At 45.1% G+C, this 18,869-nt stretch overlaps 1 protein-coding gene across 2 annotated transcripts in view; it reads right to left on the reverse strand.

Annotated features, from left to right (window-relative positions):
- Window positions 1-13,851: 13,851 nt before the first annotated feature.
- The window catches only part of Efcc1 (EF-hand and coiled-coil domain containing 1), a 36,291-nt gene continuing 31,273 nt past the window's right edge, over window positions 13,852-18,869 (reverse strand). For both annotated transcript variants that reach the window (XM_038319149.1, XM_038319148.1), the window contains exon 8: window positions 13,852-18,850. In XM_038319149.1, coding sequence (XP_038175077.1) covers window positions 18,714-18,850 — 137 coding nt within the window. In that variant the 3' untranslated portion in view covers window positions 13,852-18,713. The remainder of the gene's footprint in view (window positions 18,851-18,869) is intronic.

An 18,869-nucleotide genomic window follows, 5' to 3' on the forward strand; every position in this document is an offset into this window, starting at 1 on the left:
GCCATGGTTCGCCGGGGCCAGCTTCCTCAACCTTCTGCAGCTGGCTCAGAGAGACTGGGGAAGGTCTTCTCTGGCCCCTGAGGTTATAACTGCCTGGAGCCTATGTCTCTGTGTTTGTGAGTTCTCTGGCCCTGATTGGGGCCTCAGCCGCTGTGAGTCCCCCCCACTCCTTTATGGTAGAGCCTTGGGCATCAGTAGGTTTTCATTCTCCCATCTTCAGGGCAGCTTATTTCTCCTCAAGGTGGGGCCACAGTCCCTGGGTAAGCGGGGTTCCCACAGCCTCCAGGCTGTGCTCCTGGCTAGGCCTGTGTGGTTCATGTCTCATCTATTCAGGTTTCTAAGATTTCCTTATTTTTAACAGCATCAGCAGCAACAAACCTCTACACATACAATTTTTCTTTCTCGTAGAAAAATTGTAATGTTCAAAAGAATAGAAAGAAGAAAATTAAAATTTTCTTTACCACTCCCCCAACATGAATAAGAACGCCTCTGGGGGCAACTCAACCTAGGGCGCTTGTCTAACATGTGCAAGGGCCCAAGTCTGGAGTCCCAGCGTCACACGTGTACAAAATAGAAGTATTTTTGCTCACCCAGGTAGAGTCATCCAGAGCTCACTCTTTCCTGGACCCTCCCCTTCCCACTGGGACTAAACCCACATCCAGAGCATCGTCCTGGAGGCTTAGCATCACTTTGTGGGTGTGGCTTCCTCATAGAGTCTTCTTATCTGGGTTGCACAGGGCCTTTGTGGTGCCAGAGGATCGGAAGTGCTCCCTGGGGGAAGGGCTCTGGAACCCGGCTGTCCACTGTTAACGATGACAAGTACTGCTAACGGCGTTGGAGCTGTTCTGCTCGGCTTTCATAAGAAGCTGCAGTGTCTTTTTTTTTTTCCTCCTTTGAGACAGAGTTTCTCTGTGTAGTTCTGGCTGTCCTGGAACTCGCTTTGTAGACCCGACTCTGCCTCCAGAGTGCCGGGATTAGGGCATGCGCCACTATGCCTGGCTCAGTCCTTATTCTTGACAGCCTTGGGCTGAGGACTGTCCACCGCGTGGCTCACTCTTCTGTGGCTGGCTGGGACTGCTCTCACCGCAGCCCTGCTAAGCTGAACACTGAGTGAACGGATGGCCTTGAGGAAGCTGCCGCCAACCACAGCTCCTTTCTGCTAAAATACAACTCCTGCTTTCTCTAGTCCATGTGAACTCAAGCAACCGCTTTACCCAGATCAGAGTGAGAGCTGGCCTCAGACTCTCTGTGTAGTTGAGGAAGATCTCAAACTGCTGGTCCTTCTGCCTCTACTTCCCAAGGGTTGAGATTCCAGGCCTGTGCCACTGTGCCCTGCTCAAAGAGATAATTCTAATTTTTGTTCTCATCCCCTCCTCTTCTTCCTCCTCAGGATTGCATTGACTATTCTGGCTCTTTTGTACTTCTGCACATTTTTAAGGAAATAGTGTAAAATTTTATTTCATGTTTATTCATGTTTTGCTTGCTTTGCATCTGTGTACCATGTGTGTACCTGGTGCCTGCAGAGGTCACAACGGTCACTGGATCTCCTGAACTCAGCTTATGATGGTTGTGAACCCCGCGTGGGTTCTGGGAACTGATCCCAGGTCCAAACAAGTATTCTTAACTAATGAGCCAGCTATTTAGCCCCATTGTAGGAATTTCAATATTTTTTTTCTATTTCTGTGGAGAAAGTCATTGGTATTTAGATAGGAATTGCATTGATCTATAGGTAACTTTGGGCAGTGTGGTCCTTTTAGCATCATTAATTCTTTTGATATGGGAACATGGGTTATCTTTCCAGTTTTTCCAGTTGTTGTGTCCTTTGGTTTTCTCCTTTCTCTTTTTCACTTATTCTCTCTCTCTCTCTCTCTCTCTCTCTCTCTCTCTCTCTCTCTCTCTCTCTCTCTCTCTCTGCGCTCTCTCTCTCTCTGTGTGCTCTCTCTCTCTCTCTCTCTCTCTCTCTCTCTCTGTGTGTGTGTGTGTGCAAGCATACAGCATGCATGCATGCTAGGAAGGGCAGAAAACTAGCAGGAGTCAGTTTTCTCCTTCCATCATGTGGGCTCTAGAAATTGAACACAGGTCATTAGAATTAGAGGTAAGTGGCTTTACCTGCCATCTTGTCAAATTACCTTTTATTGAAAACTGCACTGAACACTAAATTTCCACCTTTACAATGAACAAATACAGTAATTGTCATACAAAAGCAAAACATACTTTGATTAGTCATTGTTTTTCTGTTTGTGACAGCTTCATGTTTATTCCTTTGTCATAAAAGGAGGAATATATTCTATAATTTCTTTAAATTTAATTTACTTATTTTATGTATATGAGTGTTTTGCCTGCATGTATGTCTGTGCACCACATGCATGCAGTGGCCCACCTAGTTCAAAAGAGGGTGTCAGATCCGTGGAACTGGAGTTGTAGATGGTTGTGAGACACCATGTGAGCTCTGGGAATTAAACCTGGGTCTTCTGGAAGAGCAGCCAGTGCTCTTAACTTCTTCCACCAGGGTTATTTCTTTTTTGTTTTGACTATTCAGCAAGTTCACCATTGGCATATGGACTGTCATTATAGCATTGCATAAAAATAAATGTAACTAAATGTATATAAACAAAATATATATGATGACTAGTGGCATTATTTTGGGCTTGAGAGCATGATTTTTAAAATCTTTTTATTTATTCTTTGTGGCTTTCCCATCATGCATCTCGATCCCATTCATCTCCCATCCCTTTGTATTCACCCTCTGCCCTTCCAACCTCCCTCTCCGAAATAACATAAAATTTAAGAGAAGAAAAAAAAGAAGGGGGGGAAAAGAAAGAAAAATCTCATCATGGAAACTGTAGTGTGACACAGTGAGTCACACAGTACACCCTTTAGTCCAAGTGTTCATTGCAGAATCATTGGTCTGGTTTGAGGCCTCTGGTTTCTGCTACTCTATACTGGGCCCTCACTGGGACTCCTCTTAGATATCCTGTTGTTGCCTTGGGTCATGGAGATCCTGCAGCTTTGGTTTAGAAGGACCAGACCCTTCATATGCTCCAAAAGATCATAGATGGGATGGGTGTTGGTGTGGGACAACTTACAGTCTTAGTTCTGGGCCTCGGTGATTGCAGAGTTGGTCAGCCCACCAGCTCTCCCCCATCCTCATCACCCCATACAGCAAAGAGCAAGGGTCGGGCTGATTCTCCTGCTTTTTATACCCTCAGGACCTACTCACCCACATGTAAACAGATGTTTCCTGTCCTGACTACCTGTTCCCAAATTACTGACAGCTGCTTCCCAAATTACCACATGGAGGCTTACATTAATTATAAATGCTTAGCTGATAGCTCAGGCTTATTACTAGCTAACTCTTACATTTAAATTAACCCATTTTTATTAATCTATGTATTGCCATGTGGTTCATGGCTTTACCTGTTCTCTAGCATGTCTTGCTTCCTGTGTGGCGGACTGACTCTCTTAAAGGAGCCACGTCTCTGTTCACCACCAGCAAATAGAGCCCACTGGAGAAAAAGTGATTACCAAGAAGTCATGTTTGGCTTTGTTTTTTGTGAGTCTAGAATCCCTTTTTAAGCTTTGTCAGGTTTTATGTGGACATTCTGGCCCCATGTTGGGCGCCAGATGAAGTGTTAATCTAGTTAATCTTTATCAATAAAAAACTGGGAGTCAGATATTGGGGTAAGAACCTGAAAGATCAGAGAACAGGGAGTAGCCACAGACACTTCCTACATTTACTGTTCCTCTGTCCCAAATGTCCCGAGATCCTCTCAGCCCTGCCTTACTATTTCCTGTGTGCTCTTTGTCCTCAGTCCTCCAAGCCTCTCTGGTCAGCTGGTGACTAGCTTCACCATCTGACTCCAGGAAAGCTTTATTACCACATGACATCCACACCATCAGGATCAGCTCTACTGTGTTGCCCACTCTATCAGGTACAGGGGCCACTCTCTCAAGTGGTGCAGCTGGTGAGGGGCAGGGACAGCTTCCCTACTAGACACAGGTGGCAAGGGGCAGAGATGGTATCTTTCCCTCACATTCATACCACCACATGGCAGATGAGGGGGGGCAGGACCAATTTTCCCACTTTCCTGCCCTCAGGGCCATAGCCCATCAAACATAGTCAGCTGGTCTACCTGTGCTGCCCAGGTGAGGCAAAGGACCAACTCACCCTAGTGTTGCAGCTGGCAAGGGGCAGGGCCCACTCTGTGCTGCTCTATCCTCTCTGCCTTTGGTGGTAACAGGAACTACAGACATCAATAGAGACCATGGCTGCGGCAGGGTCATGGGTACAGACCTGGGCCTTGGTAGCAGCCCAGGCGTGGATGTCACCATGGCTTGTCACCCATCTCAGCCCACTCCTCATTGCCTTTGCTCCTTCAGCTCTGCCTCTCTCTACAGGACACAAATCTCCCTCTCTCTCTCTCACCTCTCTCTCTCTCTCTCTCTCTCTCTCTCTCTCTCTCTCTCTCTCTCTCTCTCACCTCTCTCTCTCGCCTCTCTCTCTCTCTCTCTCTCTCCCAATATCCTACAATATTTACTCACCATAATAGTGTCCTTTGGGTGGGCCCATGTTTTTTGTCTCCTTCTCCTGTTCAGTCATAATGACTGAGTGTATACTGTTTTTTTTTTTTTTTTTTTTTTTTTTTTGAGACAGGGTTCCTCTGTTTAGCCCTGGCTGTCCTGGAACTTACTCTGTAGACCAGATTGGCCTTAAACTCACAGAGATCCACCTGCCTCTGCCTCCCAAGTGCTGCAATCAAAGCTATACAGTACCACATCTGGCTATACTTTACATTACTTTACATAATTAATGAGATTCATCACTCATCCATAAAAACAAGGGACTGAAATACAAATATGTTTGTTAAAGGTATGTGAATATTTTCCCTCCTTACCTTAATTTATAACCCCAACAGTTTTATACACTCTCAAACAGCCACACTCTAGGTCTTTTATTATGAAAAGAAATAATTAAGCCAGATGTGATGGCATTGCTCCTCACTCCCATTACTGGGGAGGCAGAGGTAGGAAGATTGTCTCAAAGTTTGAGGCCAACATGGTCTACATGGTAAGATCCAGGCCAGCCAGGGCTATACAGCAAGACTTAATCTCAGAAAAAAGAAAAAGAAAAAAGAAATAGTTAGAGGTGCCAGTAACGGGGTCCTTAACAACCAACAATGAAGACTTTTCACCCCAAGATGCAGCACACAGCAGTAAACAAAAGGAAAACCTTAAATTACTTAAACTTCCAAATTAAAAAATGGGGGGACTGAGAAATTTGTTAGTGCTAACTGAATCTATTTATATCTTACAAAACTTTGATTGAAAAATTAACCTAAAAAAACCCTACACGATAGAAGAGCTCATGGTACCTATTGCCAAGGGAGAAATGGTTCATGGGAACAAGCATGGGTGAGAAATTATAAAATCCTGCTGGGATAATCTTCTTGTACACTGTGTGAAGATGTGTCTCTGTCTTCCTTACCTGCTTAAGGCACCTTCTGATTGGAGGATAGACGGGACTTCCAGGGAGAGATACAAGCTCTGGGAAAGAATCTGTGCTGAGATTCGCCAGCTGTTGAGGGATATTTGATCACACTGTGTGAAAGGCGCCTTCTGATTGGTTTAATAAAGAGCTGAATGGCCAATAGCTCAGCAGGAGAGACTAGGCAGGCCTTCTGGGGAGAGAGGGGAACTGGGAAAGAATCTGATGTGCTGGGGCGGGGAGGGGGGGGACACCAGCAAACATGGGAACAAGCCTAAGCTAAAGTCCAAGCTTTCATAATTAATAATAAGTCTCTGTGTCATTATTGGGGAGCTAGGGAACCCCAAAAGTCAACTGAGAAAGTTCAAGTACAGTTAGCCAGATGTAGAGGAAGTGAGACATGTACTACCGAGGAGCAGTAACGAGCTGTGTGGCAGAACGTAGGTTAATATAAACTGGTTAAGTTAGTTGGGAACAAGCCTAAACTAAGGTCAACCTTTCCTACTTAATAAGAAGTCCTGTGTCATTACTCAGGAGCTGGTGGTCCAAAGAAAGTCTTGTTACAAAACCCCCTTATTGAATGAAGCTGTTTCTACTACTATTCTCATTTCTGCATTCTATTCTAGAAACGACTAGTTTGAGCAGCTCATTGCTAGATTTAAGGGAACTTCAAAGTCTGCACTTCAGTTAGATGAAACAACCACTTTATTTTATTTACTCAATTGTTCATTCAAAAAGATGCATTTATATGTATCTGCGCATGTGTGTGTTCAACAAGTGCACACACTAGTGCAAGTGCCCTTGGAGGCTATGGGCACTGTCAGATGCCCAGGAGGTGGAGTTACAGGTGGCTGTGGGCCATCTGACCTGAGGTCTTAATGACGTGGAAAGGCTCACCTTTTACAGGTGGTGGCACCGTCCTGTAGCAGCTCACATAGAAAGCGGCAAGGCAGAGGGAGAGCAGTTGCCTTTTTGCTTGCTTGGCCGTCGTTTGGATGCTGGGTTGGTTTTCTCTGTTGCGGCTGTTGCTCATTCCTCCACTGATATTTGAATCAACTTGACCAGACTGCCATCGAGGACTCAGGTTTTTATTTTTATTTTTTAAGAAAAAGTCTCACTAAGTAGCTCTGGCTGACCTGGAACTCACTCTGTAAATTGCCAGGCTGGCCTCAAACTCATAGAAATCTGTCTGCCTTGGCCTCCCAAAGCTGAGATAAAAGTCGTGTGCTACCATGCCCACATTCGCCACTGACCGAGGACCCTTGGCTCTTCAGAAGCCATTCAGGGTTTCGGTGCCAGGTTGGGCCTGCTGAGATCCCCAGCTCCGTAGACTGAGCAGCTATGGGGTTCTCAGTTTTTCAGGTGTGAGTCAACTGTTGTTATTATTCCAGAGTAAGCTGATTTAATGAATGAATCCTCTCATATATATATATATATACATACACACATATATATGTATAAGTATATATATGTGTGTGTATTATCTGTCTGTCCATCATCTATCTCCCTATCTATCATCTATTCATCTATCATATCAATTATCTATCTATCATCTATCTATCTATCTATCTATCTATCTATCTATCTATCTATCTATCTATCTATCTATCTTCTATTTATCCTTCCTATTGGCTGTTCCTGTAGAGAACCCTGACAAATACAGAAGCTCCCACTTAAACCCCAACAACTCCTTCAAACACCCTTCTAGAATTCTTGGTTGGTTATGAGCAGATCCAGGTCAGGGGTCTCTGCTTGGTCCTGGTTGTCCTGAAACTAGCTCTGTAGAACAGGCTGGCCTTGAACTCACAGAGATCCTCCTGTTTTTTCCTTCAGAGTTCTGGGATTAAAGGTGTTCACCACTGCCTGGTTATTTTGGGACTGTCTTTTTTTTTTTTTTTTAAAAAAAAAAGATTTATTTATTATGAATATAATGTTCTGCCTGCGTGTGTCCCTGCAGGCCAGAAGAGATCCAGATCTCATTATAGATGGCTGTGAGCCACCGTGTGGTTGCTGGGAATTGAACTCAGGACCTCTGGAAGAGCAGTCAGCTCTGATTCATCATCTCTCCAGTCCCTAATTTTGGGATACCTTAATTGAAAGAATTGTAATGAATCTTGTTTAAATGTTTCCTAGAAACTTTAGATGGGAGACTTTTGAGTCCTACTTTGCTTTCGTTTACTTATTGTTGATTGGCTTGGAGGCTCTGTTTGTTTCTCCTTGGCTTTGGCGGTGCTGTGTATTCAGGAGTTTATTCATTTCTCCGGGGTAGGCTTTACAGCAGTCTCCTCAATCTAAGTGACCCTTTGCGCTCTGTGGTACTGATCACGAGGTCTCCATTTTCACCTCTGATTTAAGATTTTTCATTTTTCTCTTGGTTATTCTGTATCCAGGTTTGTCAATTTTATTTATATTTAAGAAACCAATTTGCCAGGTGGTGGTGGCTCATGCCTTTAATCCCAGCACTTGGGAGGCAGAGGCAGATCTCTGTGAGTCTGAGGCCAGCCTGCTCTACAGAGTGAGTTCCGGGACAGCCAGGACTATCCAGAGAAACCCTGTCTCTAAAAAACAAAAAAATATAACACAAAACATACCATAAAAAATAAACAAAAATTCAATCCTTTGTTTCAATGATCTTCTAATTTTTCCTTTAGTTTTGATTCGATTTATTTCTGCTCTGATTATTATCTCTTCTTTCCTCTACTGATTTTGGGGTCAGCCTTTCCTTGCTTTCCTGAGCCCTGACATACACTGCTAGATTGTTCGAGACCTTTGTTAACGTGACCTTTGCTGTTACAAACTCTTTACAGTTGTTTTTGCTCTGCTCCCTAGGTTTTGAGGTACTGTATCAGCCTTTGCATTTATTTTAGGTATAAATTTTTTCTTTAAACATTTTTTTTCATCCTTTAGGATCATTGAAATGGTATATTGTGCTAGGTGGGGGCCATGGATCTCATGGCAGGGGACAAACCCACCATCAGACAGTTTACTTGACAAGGAAGTTTACTGGGGAAGGGAGGAGAGTGAGGGGAGAGAAAAGAGAGAAAGAGAGACAGAGAGACCTCCTTGCCTCTTCAGAAGAAGAGTGGGAAGAGAGCTGGAATGGGCTGAGCTTGTCTCTTAAAGGGACATTTTGCACCTGCTTACAGACGAAGCAGCCAGCCATAGGACCCTGGGTTGGTCAGGGTGCTGCCTGAGTGCATCCTGCCAGGTGACAGGGACTAACATAATGCCTGAATCCTAACAATCATGGTGTTCAATATCCATGTATTTTAACTTTTTGTTGATTTGTGGTTTGAGAAGATACATGATATGGTTCAGTTTTTAAAACTTAGCCAGGCGGTGGTGGTGCATGACTTTAATCTCAGCATGTGGGAGGCAGAAGCAGGCAGATCTTTGTGAGTTCAAGGCCAGCTTGGTCTACGGAGTGAGTACCAGCGCAGCTAGGGATATACAGAGAAACCCTGTCTCGAAAAACCAAACTAAACAATAACAACAAAATAAAAAAGCTCCACCAAAACATACCAAACCAAACCAAACCAAAACCCAAAAACTTCTTGATGGTGACTGAACTATTGGGAGAAAGGCCATGTGCTGATGAGAAGAAGGTGTGCTGTGCAGTTGGGTGAATGCCCTGTAGCATCTGCTAGGCACATTTGCTCCACGGTTCAGTTCAATTCAGATACTTTCTTTGGAGATGAAGATGATTTCTTTGGAGATCCAGATGACATGTCCATTTCAGATGGTGGGGCTCTGAAGGCTTGCCAACTTGGTTGGAAAGAAAAACACAATAGACTATAGGACCGAGAGGAGGCTCAGGCGGCAAGAGTACTTGCTGTGGACACAAGAGGACCAGGGTTCAAATCTAGAAGCCATACAAAAGCCAGGCGTTGGCAACTGTACCTGTAAACCAGGGCTGGGGGTGGGGGGCAGCGATAGGCAGAGTCCAGGAGCTTGCTGGCCAGGCAGCCTAGCTCAAGTGTCAGGTTCAATAGAGACCTAACCACAAAACATAAAGTGTCACGTGATGGGGGACAATGCCAGACATACTTCTCTGGCCTTCATTTGTACATGAATGGACACACACACACACACACACACACACACACACACACAGAGCTAACCTGCCCAGAAAGGAACCCTTGATAGACTAAAGTAATAATTGTACCAAAGTTCATCTTAGTGAGCCGACAAGTTTTTATTCAGGTTCCTAACAGGGGTATGGATGAGGAATTACAGGAGCAATGTCTTAGGGCTTCTATTGCTCTGACACGAAGTTCCATGACCAAAAAGCAAGTTGGGGAAGAAAGGGTTTCTTTGGCTTACACTTGCACAGTATTGTTCATCATTGAAGGAAATCACGACATGTAGTTGGTTGTTTTTCCTCTTTACTCTTTTGGGGCCCCACCACCCAGCTCCCAAATAATCACACATACCCAGAGATTTATTTATTTATTTATTTATTTATTTATTTATTTATTTATTTATTTATTTATTTTTGTTTTTCGAGACAGAGTTTCTCTGTGGCTTTGGAGCCTGTCCTGGAACTAGCTCTTGTAGACCAGGCTGACCTCGAACTCACAGAGATCCGTCTGCCTCTGCCTCCCTAGTGCTGGGATCAAAGGCGTGCGCCACCACCGCCCGGCCAGAGATTTATTCTTACTTATGAACGCCCGGCCTTAGCTTGGCTTGTTTCTTGCCAGCTTTTCTTAAGTTATCCTGTCTTTCCTTTCCCTCTGGGCTTTTCGCCTTTCTCTATTTCTGAATACCTCTCTTTACTTCTTGCTCTGTGGCTGGCTGTGTAGCTGCGTGGCTGGCCCCTTGAATCCTCCTCCTTCTCTCTCTCCTTGATCATTTTCTCTCTTTTTCTCCTTTTATTCTCTCTGCTGCAGCTGCGCCTGCCTTTCTCCTGCCTAGCTACTGGGTGTCAGCTCTTTATTAGATCAGTCAGGTGTTTTAGACAAAGTATCACAACTTCACAGAGTTAAAGAAATGCAACACGTCTTCGCATCATTAAAACAAATGTTCCACAGTAGAGACAAGTGTAACACATCTTAAAACAATACTACCCTACAACAAAAACAGAAACTCAAATAGGGCAGGAACCTGGAGGCAGGAGCTGATGCAGAGGACATGGAGGGGTGCTGCTTACTGGCTTGCTCACTATGGCTTGCTCAATCTTTTTTCTTAAAGAACCCAGGATTACCAGCCCATGGGTGGTTCCACCCACAATGGGCTGGGCCGTCCCCTATCAACCACTAAAGCCGGATCTTATAGAGATGTTTTCTCAGTTGAAGTTTGCTCCTTTCAGACGGCTGCAGCTTGGGTCAAGTTGGCATTAAGGTGTTCAGCACAACCAGGGAGGAATCAAAAGCAGCTTTATCTGGAGAGGACTCATGGAGGCTCAGCCCTGGAGTTCCCCCACCCCCTCGAGGGCTGCTCTGCGGGATAAACCAAGCCAAGTCCTAGGAATCTCCTCTGGACTGGTCCGTGTCCCTCCCTAACAGTTTGCTGTTTCTAGAAAGCGGGGCGAGTGATCCCAGCAGTTGACAAGCAGAGACAGGCAGACCTCTGTGAGTTCGAGGCCAGCCTGGCCTACACAGTGAGACTCAATCACAAACACACTAGCCTCGTAGAATTGCACATTTCTACTTTCTCAGGGGTGTGATGTTTGCCTGCATGAGTCTCACAAGCCTGTCTTTCTCCATAGGGAATGTGTTCAATTAATAGAAAACTGTTTTACTAGATATACCTATAATCATAGGACTCAGGGAACTGAGGCAGGAGGACTGGGAGCCAGAGGGCACCTGGATTACAGAGCAAGCCCCATCTCAAAGAAACAAAACAGTAAAATATATAAATTTACAATCTTATACTGTATAAGTTTAAAAATCGAGCAGATTCTAAGAAAATAAAAAGGAATGGCATGTGTCCCAGGTCCCTCCCGGGTTGCACTTGAACTCCCGCCTCAGGCTACACCCAGCTGGAAACTTTGTCCTCCGTGCTTCCATCCAGCGAGTGTGTCCCCACCTAGTGGTGACAGTGTAGAAATACATTCTCTTAGCTGGGAGTATTTGGGGAGGGAAGCAATTTAAGGTCAGTGGAGTATTTCTGCCAGAAGGTGAGAGAAGGACATGGGTTAGAATTTCCAAGAAAACATTTGTAACGAGTTACAGACACTTAGTACATTCCAAGATTCCAGAGAAGGACTTCTAGAAAAGGAAAAGAAGGGGGAAGACAGGACATCTGTTCTCAGACACTTGTGTGTCAAGTTTTCCCCAATCGGTATGGAATCACCATGCTCCCGGCCCTGCTCCTCATCCAGCTGGCCGATATGTTGCTCTTGCCTTTCCATTCAAGGCCTCAACACTGGATGTCTCAAGTTATGGGTATTTTTTTTTAAAATTTGAAACAAATTCGTCTTGGAGTTATATTTTCTAAGTGGTAGGGCACTGGGTATGCATGGGGCAGGCGCCCGGAGCCTCAGCATGTACATGGTCCCCTCTTCTATTACCTTCCCCACCGCTGTTGCCTGTGCCCTGCATCCTAACCCTATCCCTGCTCAGCCTTTGGCCAGGGTGCATTGTGTCTGATGTGAATGAGAAGCATCAGGCCGAGCAGGCATGCAGCAAACATCCCTCCTCTCCCAGCATCTTTTTGCTTATGAGTGTCCATCAGCTGGCTTCATACTTTTAACTGGCCTAGGGATCGCTGTCAGGCCTCTCTCCCCACCGTGCCTGCACTCACCACGGAAAATGTGTTTGTTATCTACGGCTCTAACACACCGTCCACAGCAGCAGCTTCATAGCAACGTTTGTTGGTTTTTATTGGTTTTTTAGGTCAGATAAGGTTGTCTTAGCTTGAAGGTTCTAGATGCTGCAGTCAGGATCGCAACTGGATCTAGAGCTGGGGTTGTCACCACTGAAAGATTTGATTGGGGCTGGTGGGATTGCTTCAAAGATGTGTGCCTGTGCTAATGGCTAGAGTTCTCCATTCCTTGCTAGGCATTGGCAGACTGGGAGGGCTCAAGGCCCTCTGGGCAGGGCTGCCTGGATGTACTCAGGACACAGTGGCCAAGAGATATCAAGGTATGGTGATATTTTATTTGAGCTCTCACAAATAAAGCTTGCCTGAGGATCAGAGGGCTGAGCTAACCACTAATTAGCCATAGAGGTCTGGAGGGCTGTACAGACAGACAGACAGATAAGAAGTGATATGGCTGGGCAGAGAGGGAGGAGACAGGAGCTTCTGGCTGAGGAGTTAACAAGGTAAGAGTTGGCTGTGGCTTGCTCCTTTGTCTCTCTGATCTTTCAGCATTTCCCCTGATATCTGGCTCTGGGTTTTTATTATTAAGACCAATTAGAACTAATCGTGCACCAGTAAGGAAGGTACCACCATGCTTTGTGGCTGAGTCTGTGTCCCCACCACATTCTGCTTGTCAGGTACAGCTTCTATCTGCGACTCTTGCTGTCTTAGTTAGGGTGTCTATTGCTGTGAAGAGACACCACGACCACAGCAACTCTTACAAAGGAAAGCATTTAATTGGGACTGGCTTACAGTTCAGAGGTTTAGTCCATCATCATCATGGTGGGTCACAGCAGTGTGCAGGCAGACATGATGCTGGGGAAGGAGCTGAGAGTTCCACATCTGGATCCACAGGCAGAGGAAGCAACTGCGTGTCATACTGGGCATGGTTTGCACGTGTGAGACCTCAAAGCCCACCTCTACAATGATCACTTTCTCCAACAAAGCCACACCTACTCAATAGTGCCATGCCCTGTGCGAGCTATTTCCTTTCAAACCACCACACCTGCTCACCTTCAAAAGAAGGAGTGAAGAGTTTCATCCCGGAGCAAGCATGCCAAAGGCTCTGTGATATGTCAAGAAGAGAGTCCTTTCCTCTCTCGGTGCTGGGACAGAACCTAGGACTTCACTTATGCCAACCAGGTACCTAGTGCTGAGATCAAATAATTGCAAGGTCTCTACAAGAAGACAACAGTTCTCAGATGGGAGCCCAGCACTGAGAGGGGGAAGTGGACATGAGTTTACACGCCTAACCAAGAAGTTATCTTCAATTAATACCTGATTGCAAAGGAAAATTCAGCTATCTCCAATGGAGTCTCACTGGGATATTAAGCACACTTCAGGGTAGCCCCATGCCCAGCAGTAGATGTCCAGAGCAAAACAGACTCAGTGGTATTTCTGCCGACTTTTTAATCTCAGATTGCTTTGTTTGGGCATTTTTTGTTATATTGGTCTTTTGCTTGCATATTTTCATGGGTTTGTGTTTCTTGATTTTGTTATTTCTTTGTTTTATTTGATTATTTTTTTAAAGAGAGAAAGAAAGAAGATGTGGAGTTGGCTGGGAAGGAAGGATCTGGGAGGAGTTGAGAGGGGAGAACGCATGATCAGAATATATGGTCTAAAACTGTTTTCAAAGAAATCCTAGATTTTCACATTAAAAAAGAATTTTAGAATACTTAACAGAACTTCGTCTACCTGATAAAGTTAATTTATACAACAGTACTATAAAATAATACAATGAGCTTAATTTAATGTATTTACAGATTGCATTGAAAAGGATTAATAAATTTTTATCTTTTTTTCTAAGATATATTTAGTATAAATTGCATATGCTTCAACCATTACTTTGCTTTTGTGTATGAAAAAATAGGAAACACTAGCCTTATTTTTCTAAGTTATTGAATGTGAAATTGATCTATATCAGATTATTTATAAAGGTCATTATTTTGGTGATATTAGTATTGATTTTGTGTCTTTGTAGACTTTCTACAGTCATTGTCTGGTATTTATTGTACCAATATAGAAACACAAATGTGCAAATAGAGTATAGTTACTGAATTTCTCCTGCTTCCAAACTTTGTCATTTGATGACTACACAGAGATTCCTACCTACTTATTTATCCTGCCTCAGGCCTGGAATGTTCTCAGCAATACATGATTTGTAAAATAATTGAAAAAATATGAATTAATCTTTGGATATAAGTTACATTATCATACATACATGGAAAACCTTGTTAATATGGATTAAGAATTAAAGGGCCTATTTAAATTTTTTTCAATAAAAAAGAAGACAACAGTTTTATTGAGCAGCAGACCGAGGAGTTAATTGGTGCACAGTGATCCCTAGGACTCACAGGAAGTAAAGGGAACTTTGGGTTAGGGTTCTAGGACTCAATATCCACCAACTAACTTTTTGGTTTTTTTAAGCCAATTTTTGGGCTCAGTGTCAGGGGAGGATCTGTTTGAGTGGACGCCTTCACATATAGTACTTTTGACGGAAGTTGACACTGAGGTTTCCATGACAGCTGCTGTCTGGAGACGTGGTGGCCAAGGGCCCAGTGGCCGTACAACATCCCTCTCCCTGGGCAGCACCTTCCTTTCCGCTTCCCTATCAGAGCATCTCAGGCCTTGAGCTCTGTGAAGGTCCTTGGGTTGATCAAGTGGGCGGAGTCTGGCCTTGGTGAGGCACGCTGGGCTCTGCTATTGAGCCTCTGAGCCGCTGAGCCAGGTGGAAGTGGGTAGGGTCCTTGTTCCTGGGTGTGGATGTGAGGCAAAGCACACTGTTTTCTGCCACTCACATCTGATGCGCTGGCCCTGACCCCGGTCTGCATCCAGGGAAGATTCTGGGGTCATCTCACCCTGAACTTTGTCCTTGGCTGGGAGCATCAGGCCTGTGCTTAGGTCCCATCCATATTCAGGGACTCTGCACCCTGGGTGAGGAAAAAGATGACAGGCTGAAATCCCGCAAGCTCTGAAGGCTCAAGAAGGGCAGAGTATCAGCACGGCTGTCTGTAAGGACATGGAAGCCACCACGGGCTCCAGCCTCTTTCCCATACAACAGTGTGTCAGTTCCACTGGGGTAAGGTGAGCAATTCTTGTTTTTTCTTTTTGTTCTGGAGACTGAAGCAGGTCCCGTCTCCAGCTCACTCTGTTGCCTGTGACTTGCTTATATTTTGCTGAATATTTTTTGCCCCGTACTTAGGAGGCATTTTGCTCTTCTTTGTTTGAGATATTTACTGGCGTGATGACAATCCAGGGCTTACAGAGGAGCCTGTAAGCAGAGGGCCTGCTCCTGTTTTCTGGAAAAGACTAGATGATTCATACAGCCCTTTTCTTACAGGTCAGCGTAGAATGTGCCGGAGAGCTTGTCCCGGGCCTGTTATTTTTCTGCTTTGCTAATTGTTAACTTTATTATCTAATACCTATCAGACTGTCTGTTTCTTCATGTGTGGCTTTCATGTGTTTTTCAAGGAATGGGTCCCTTTCATTGGCTCACAAGGCTCACAGTCACACTTAACTCCTTTAGTTCTGTTGAGATCTGTCCTGTAATGACATTCCTCCTTCACCGCTGGTATTAATAAGGTGTCTCTTCTGTTTTTTCTTTGATTAGCCTGGAGAGAAGTTTATTTGTAAAAAACTAAATATTTTAAACTTTTTAAATAATTAATTTTATGTGCATTGGTGCCAGATCCCCTGGAACTGGAGTTACAGACAACTGTGAACTGCCGTGTGGGTGCTGGGAATTGAACCTGGGTCCTCTGAGAGAGCATCCAGTGCTCCTAACCACTGAGCCATCTCTCCAGCCCCTGCAAGATGCTTTTATTAACCACTTCTGTAATCTTTCCCAAGAACCAGCTTTGACTTTGTTGATTTTCTTTTCTGATATGCTATTTTGAGTCTGATTTCTGCTTAATTTTTATTCTTTTCATCTGTATACTCTGAGTTGATTCTATAGCTCAAACTGGGATGCACTTATCAAGTTGGCCTTACAATCTGCTCTTCATCTGACGGCTTCCTGGGGTGGGGGAGCAATGACTTTGCTAATATGCTCACTCCCCTGCCGTGCACTCCCTCTGAGCTCTGCTCTTCTCATGTCCCATTCGTTCTGAGGCGGTATGTTTCCATTTTCATTTAGCCAAAGGGTTTTACAATTACTCTAGAAAATTCTTTTTTGATATGTATTTAATGTAGAAATATGTTATTCAATCTTTAAGCATTTATGGATTTCTGAGTTAATTTTGCTGTCTCTTGAGAGAGTTGCATCGTTTCCTTAGCTTGATTGGCTGAGAAGGTTGGTAGCCGGAATGTGAAGGCTGCTGTCCGAGCTTGAAGAGGGTGCATTTGTGCCAGTGTGGGATGAGCAGTCTGTGTCGTCAAACCCATTGGTTGTTGGCTCTGATGTGTTCAGCTTTACTAATGCCATACATGCGGGGTGTGTCCATTTCTTATGAAAGTATGTCGAAGTCTGCAACTACAATAGTGGACTCATCTGTTTCTTGAAGCTATGTTAATATGTATTTTTGAGACAAGATCTATGTAGACCAGGCTGGCCTCAAACTCAGAGATCTGTCTGCGTCTGTCTTCTGAGTGCTATGGTTAAAGGCGTGCATCACTATAAATTTGTATTAATTTTTGTCTCAGGTAGTTTGTGGCTGTTGCTAGGCGCACACATTATTTTCTTGGTGAGCTGACCCCTTTGACATCATGTGATACCCTTTTCTCCCCCAGTGCTTTTCCTTGCTTTGAAGTCTGCTGGATTACTGTTGGCACAGAGGTATTTCCTATCCCCTTCACTCCAACCCACGTGTCTATATCTAAAGTGGATTTCTTTTTTTAATTTATTTTTTATGTTTGTGCCTGAGTGTATGTTTGTGTACCACACGTGTGCCCTGAGAGTCAAAAGAGGACAATTGGATCATTTGGAGCAGGAGTTATAGGAAGTTGGGAGTGGTCCTGTGGGTGCTGGGAAGTGAACCCAGGTCCTCTCTCTGCAAGAGCAATAAGTGCTCTTATCTATTGAGCCATCCCTCCAGCCTCCTTGTAGACATCTTGTCGTTTGGTCTGAGAATCCCGACATTTTGGTTATTGTAATGGGACCACTACTATTTGGGTGTGATGCTGACGGGAGGGGGGTGGATGCCTTACATAACTGCTCATGTTTAATAACTTTTGTTCTGTTTTCTGCTCCTAGTCTGCCATTTGTGGTTTTGATTAAGTATTATCTATAATATCACTTTCTCTTTTCCTAGTGTATCCCTGCCCCCTCCTTCTTTTCCTAGTATTTGTCTCAACGTCCAAAACACCCCTCTACAATTAACCCAGGTCCACTTTCAATAACTGTGCTGCTTCCTGGGCAGCAAAGTTTCCCAGCCTCCGCAATAGCAAAGCCTTCCTGGCTCCTTCTCTCCTTGAGCCTGTGTAAAACAACAGAGCTAAACACAGTACCTGTGATCGCGGCCGTCTCGGTAGGCCTGAACTCGGCTCTGGTTTCCCCACACTTGTCTGGGACAGGCCAGGTGGGGGATCTGGCTGCAGGAATGTTCCTTCTCTCAGTTTGTCAAGGTTCTGATGAAACTTGTGCCTGCCGTGCTCCAGCGAAAGGGCAGGGAAAGAACAGAAAGAGGTGAAGGGTGTGCTTGGTGGGGGAGCTCTTGCAGTGCTGGGGCATCCCTGGCAGCAGAAACACAGGAAAATAGAACCCAGGGTGTGCTAGTTGTGTCCCATGCTGGTCATGTGCCTCGACCCCCAGAAGCATTCCGTGATTTTCTTCTGTCCTTCCCGGGAGATCATAGCAGATCTCACAAAGTTAGACCTGCCAAAGTGTGGGTTCTCTTTGCCTGGGCCCTGGAGTGCCTCCTTGCACATCCGTCCACATGAAGTTCTAACACACATGTAGCTTGAGCAGGGTGCAGAACTGGCCCTTCCTGAGCAGGTCAAAGAACAGGGCAATCAGCTGGAGCAAGCAGGGCAGAGATTTTCGATGTACTGCACACTGTGTACTGTGCCCAGCTAAAGGGCAACAGCCTCAGGTATAGGCTGATCTAGCACCTGCAGGGACTCAGTGTGGGGGTTTTGTGAGAATGTGAGAGGCCCCAAGGAGCAGCTGCCAGACCCAGTTTTGGAAGGAGCCTTGGCTGCCAGAACTCTGCAGAAGTGACAACAGTCAGACCATTTGTTGCGATCGTTCAGACTGTAGAAGACAGTCCAACAGCGGTCAGGCGGACCATGGAGGCTGGATGGATGGCGCTCAGGATGACCGAGGAGGCCACAGTGATGACAGTCAGTCTGGCTGTCAAGGTTGGTCCAGTGACCGCCAAAGCTAGCCCCATGGTCGTCAGGTTGACCAGGGAGGCAAGTCTGGTTGTGGCCAAGGCTGGTCTGATGATGGTTAGGATGAGCATGGTGGCCCAAGGCAAGGCCAGCGAGCTCAGCAGGAGATGAGGAAGGGGTTCATGTGCGCAGGAGCTGTGGATGCTGGCGCCGAGGGGTTTCTTTGCAGGAGTTCACAGCCAACCAAGGCTTGGTGCAAGGTGTCCAGGATGGCCAAGGTGCCACGTGTACCCTCTGGAGAGAAACAAAAGGT

Source organism: Arvicola amphibius, chromosome 2 (assembly GCF_903992535.2).
Source record: "Arvicola amphibius chromosome 2, mArvAmp1.2, whole genome shotgun sequence".
NCBI lineage: Eukaryota > Metazoa > Chordata > Mammalia > Rodentia > Cricetidae > Arvicola > Arvicola amphibius.